A 4925-nucleotide genomic window follows, 5' to 3' on the forward strand; every position below is an offset into this window, starting at 1 on the left:
GTAAGGGAGATGAGTCCCCCTATCGCAGAGCAGGGGGCAGGCTTGAAACGGTCCCACCCAGACGAGTCAGGCAGGGATCTAGGGATCCACCCCCAAAATGCTCCCGCCGACCAAAGGCATCAGCGTAAGCCGCTGGTTCCCCTGTTTTCATCTTTTTTCCCTTTCTATTTTGATCTAATGGCTTTTACCTTTGTGTAGGTTCTTGCGGACGAGCCATTCCCTGGGGCTGACGCCCAAGAAGAGCCTCGCCATTTAGGTGGGATGGATGGCACTGCTCGGCGTCGCCCCTATTTCGGGCATGAGTGGTGCCGATGTTGGAGCTATGTTGGCCGATCCGACGGCGCCTGTGGTGGCGCCCGTACCCTCGGTGGTTACCGAGCAGGCTGCATCCTCCGTGGCGGGCGTGGTACAGCCGGTCGAGGGTCGCATATCGCCGGTGGAGGTGGTCATGACCGCGCCAAGCCAGGATCAGCCAGGCGCATCCGCGATGGCGCCCGAGGGCATAGTGTAATCCGTGCCACCAGGGGCCCAGGTGGATCCACCCGTGGCGCTTGAAACGGCCCAGGAGGCGGATCCGGTTGGAAGGCCCTCGAGCGTGGTGGTGGTGCCGCATAGGATTAGGAGGGAGCCACCCCCGGCCCCTTTGTTGGGAGGTAGCCTCTCCCCCGTGTGGGGGGAGCCGCCGCTCCAGTGGATGGCCACCCAGGAGCTGACGTTGGCTCTTTTCTCGCTCGACGATCATGCCGAGAGCATGGAGCGGGAGGGTCTTGACGTTGGGATCTTGACCATGCTGGACACCCTGGACCAGGCCAGAGGAGCCCTGCGTGAGATTGTTATCCCTACTACCCAGGTATTCGCTTGGTTTTCTTCTTTCTTCGCATGTTTTTGTGTTTTCGTATTTCTGATACCGGTCTTCTTCTTCTCCAGATTCTCGTTGCTCATAGTCAGAATAAATCCCGATTCCTCCGTGAGCAGAAGGCGGAGTGGGATCGCCTCTCCGAGGAGGCTCGGCTGCGAGCAGATATGGCCGTGCAGCTTGCTGCTGCCTAGGAGCAGGAGGTCGAGACGCGTTGGGACGTGGAGGAGATCCATGGGATGTTGGCCTACCTGTCGGCGAGGGTGAAGCTAGAAGAGGAAGAGGCCACCAGGATTCTGAAGGAGCGGGACGAGCTGCTCGAGAAGGATGCCCAGGCTAGTAAGTGGGCTGTCGAGGTCCTGAAGGAGCTAGAGATGAAGCGGGATCTTAGGCAGAAGGCCGAGAGTAGGGCCATGGCCCTTCAGCAGAAGGTGGACGAGGACGTCGAGGTGGTCCACTCCCTCTGGGTGGATCTTGGCGACGTGGTGAGCCGAAGGTTGAGTGCCAAGAACGTCTCCGTCAAGCTAGAAAAGGAGCTTGCCCATGTGCGAAGGACCCTTCAGACTGAGAGCGACGAGCATGATCTTCTGCAAGCTGCGGTCGGGGTGGTCCTTGATGCCTTGAAGGTGGTGGAGCTAGTGGAGACCAGCCCCCTCGTGGCTCGTGCCGCAGGTATCACGGCGCGGGTGGGCCAACTTGAGGAAGATGCCTTTCGTGCCGGGATCACCCAAGCTTTTGTTGTCGCCCATTCTCATTATGATCGGGAGATCAATTTGAAGGTGATGAGCCAAGGCTTCGCGCCTGTTTATGAAGATCCTGAGCTGGACGAGATGGAGAAGGTGGTGACACCTCTTGCGCGGGACCTGGTGGACAAATTGAAAGAAGCGGTTCTCCCTTCGCGGAAGTAGTTAGTCGAATGAACAAGATTTATATGTAATATGTGAACAAGTGTCGGTACTTTTGAGTCTGGAAGAAATTTCGTGATTTTGCTTCGTAATTTCGTTTTGTTAGGTTTTACCTTCTTCCTTTTTTGCAAAGAGTGTTTATACGATCCGACCCTTCCCTTTGCCTAAGGCTGCAAGGCTGGTGGTGTTTCTAGGAAAAAGTTTTGGTTGTGCCGCTTGAGCAAAACATACCGTAGCCGTCTGGAGGGAATCTGATGTAATGATTGTTTTGAAAAGAGGAAGGGAGGTAGTCGTACCTTTACTAGCCCCCGAGTGAGATCCGACCCCTTGGGGTTGCTGGGGTCGGGTGTTACTGGAGACCGCAACAATGGTGTGCCCGATGAGCTTGCCAACGGGGATGTTCAGATGGAATCTCGTTCCGTGGTTTTGTGACAGGGTCGGTAAAGTCCTTGGATGGTGTTCCACTATTCCTCGCCCTGCCTTCCAATAGAGTTCCCCAAATGGGGACTCTATGGGCTCGACAAAGGGGATCTTTTAACCTCTGTCCCTGCATCGAGCGGCTCGAGCCCCTGAGCCCTGTTAGGGTCTGATAGGGGTCAGCCGTGTTTCATGCGTTACCCTGTCCTCGATTTTCGTAATCGGAGGGGCTGAGCAGACGACACTTGCCTCGATGGCTCGAGTATCATGCTCAATGAGCTCGCTAACGGGTACGTTGGTGTGGAATCCAGGTCCATCATTTGCTGATGGGGTCGGATAGAGCCCTCTGGTGGCATTTCACAACTTCTTAACCCGCCTCCCAGTAGATGCCCAAGCCGTTCGATAGGATCAGGCGACCCGATGGCCTATCCTCGATGGAGATTCTGTGGGTTTAGCTCAGGGTTAGAATCGAACGAGAAAAGGTTGAGACGTCCCTATCCGCTTCTAAGCAGGGTCGGGCAGGGCCGCTAGGGCTTGTCTCAATTATTTCTCCCTGGCTCTATTTGGCACGAGGCGGCCTCGAGCCCTTCACAGGCCGGCCTTCGAACCTCGACCTACTGCCACCTATATCGAATGAGGTGACGGCCGTTTTGTGACGTGACACGAAGCGTTGGGATGCAACATTTTGCATATGTAATGTTTGAATGTATAATTTAATTGAAATTAAGGCGGGGTCGGTAACGTTACCATGGTGGCATGAGTGACGGAAAAGCTCCAACCAGATGTGTTCGCGCAGGGTTTGGGCCCTGATGTTTGCGACGAGGTTGGAGTAACCTGCATAAGAATCGCTATTCTTTGTTTTTTGTATCTCGGTGGCGGTCTGAGCCGTTCGATTGACTTGGGCGACCTAACAGCTTCTCCTTTGGGGGAGATTCTATAGGCGGAACCCTCTGAACCCTTCTTGAGAAGGCAGATGTCGAAGCTGGAGACGCGGGGGGCGTTGAGTATGTTTATTCTAGTGAACAGGAACACCGTAGCTATCGGGGCGTATGGTCTGCTAGTTTGTCTAGTTTTACTCAAAGTTCTATTCCTGTATTCCGCACCCATTGTTTCAAGTGTATGGAGGGGTCAGGTGGGGAGGATGTCTAGACTGGTAGACACCCTCGGCAGCCCCCGAGTGATGTTCGTGTCCCCGCCGTTTGACGGGGTCGGAAGCTTGGTAATAAATTTTAACGTGTAAAGTAAGAAGGCAGAGATGCTTATCTTTCTTTGGATGTTCATTCGTCGTTTCTCCTGGGTTGCATGGTCGACCTAGGAGATCTGTTGGGCTCCCCTTCACAGAAGTCCTATCGTCGGATCGTTTCGTGGTCCTGCATGGGGAGGCGAAGGGTCGTCTACCCTTGTGGGCGCCTTAATTGCTGCGTCCAGAGCGGGTCAGTGGCGGGCCATACCAAGGCAGTGTCCCATTTGACTAGGGGACGCCTCGTCGACCGAGGCGCATCCCGTCAATTCTGGTGTGTCCCCTTAGGTGTCTATCAGCATTGATTTCGTATTTAAGGAGGGGAAGGGAGAGAGTTTTTCGTCCAACCTTTTGCCTTTCCTTAGCTGCAGCGCCTCCTCTTTAAATAGGGAGGGGGAGGGGAGTTTTCATCCCACCTCTTCTTCAGCCTCTGAGCCACTACCTCTCCTTCTCCTTCCTTTCCGCCGAATGCGTCCGTGCGTCGTGGCAGTTCCTAAGTGAGGAAGGGTAATGCCAGAGAGAGGGAAAACTCACAAGTCCGCTCATGAATCTGGAGCATGATGTCGAGACGGAGGTCATCCAATGTAGATGAGATGGTGTGTGCCGCCCTTGCTGAGGAGTCACTGCTGCCGATAGAGAAGGAGCACTGGTGGGCACCGTACGTCATCGAGTTTGCCGTCGTTTGCTATGTTCCTCCTTTGGCGGGAAGGGCTTCCTGCCCTGACGCCGTGGTCAGGGTTGCAGCTGACGATGATGGCGTATTCCCTGGATGACTCGGCGGAGGCATTGCTGTCGGGGTTGCAGCTGACGACGATGGCGTAGTCCCTAGTGGAGGGGCACCACCGTCAGCGGTGTGGTGCCCGGCGTTGCAGATGACGGCGCCTTCAAGGATCCCGTGGAGCGGCGGGACATCGCCGATGGAGAGCATGGCGCGGTGGCCGTAGTAGACAAACTGGCCCGTGCACATGCCCCGGGCGTTGCCGATGGAGAGCGTGGCGCGGCGGCCACAGTAGACGAACTGGCCCGTGTACATGCTCCGGGCGTTGCCGATGGAGAGCGTGGCGCGGTGGCCGCAGTAGACGAACTGGCCCATGTACATGCCCCGGGCATTGCCGATGGAGAGCGTGGCGCGGCGGCCGCAGTAGTACTTGTAGTAAAGCTAGGCAGAGACTATAATTGAATAACTTTGTGGGGAAGCCCCCAAGTAAACAGTCCTCTAAATTTACAAGTATATTAGTCCTTTTTGTGATGAAATCACTTTGTAAGTGGTGAATTTGTGCAAAAATGAACAAATTTTCATCTTTTGCCATGGCAAGCAGTTTTTTAACTTCCTTTTATAGAAGCGGTTTTAGTGCCCTCCGACCCTTCCCATGGTTTAAGTCGTATGAAACTAGGAGCACGAGCAAATTAATTCTAATTGCGCTGGTGAGCAAAGAGGTTGCAGCCGCTGGGGCGTGGGTCTCCCACAGTCCTACCAGTTGTAGTCAGAATTTATTGCCGAAATCTT

The 4925-nt window shown here is 54.9% G+C and overlaps 1 protein-coding gene across 1 annotated transcript; it reads right to left on the bottom strand.

Moving 5' to 3' along the window:
- Positions 1–4103: 4103 nt before the first annotated feature.
- Positions 4104–4451, bottom strand: LOC136488849 (uncharacterized). Its single transcript, XM_066485651.1, has one exon. The coding sequence runs from the start codon at positions 4449–4451 to the stop codon at positions 4104–4106; it is 348 nt and encodes a 115-aa protein (XP_066341748.1).
- Between the last annotated feature and the right edge of the window lie 474 nt (positions 4452–4925).

This window comes from Miscanthus floridulus, chromosome 10, assembly GCF_019320115.1.
Source record: "Miscanthus floridulus cultivar M001 chromosome 10, ASM1932011v1, whole genome shotgun sequence".
Taxonomy (NCBI): Eukaryota; Viridiplantae; Streptophyta; class Magnoliopsida; order Poales; family Poaceae; genus Miscanthus; species Miscanthus floridulus.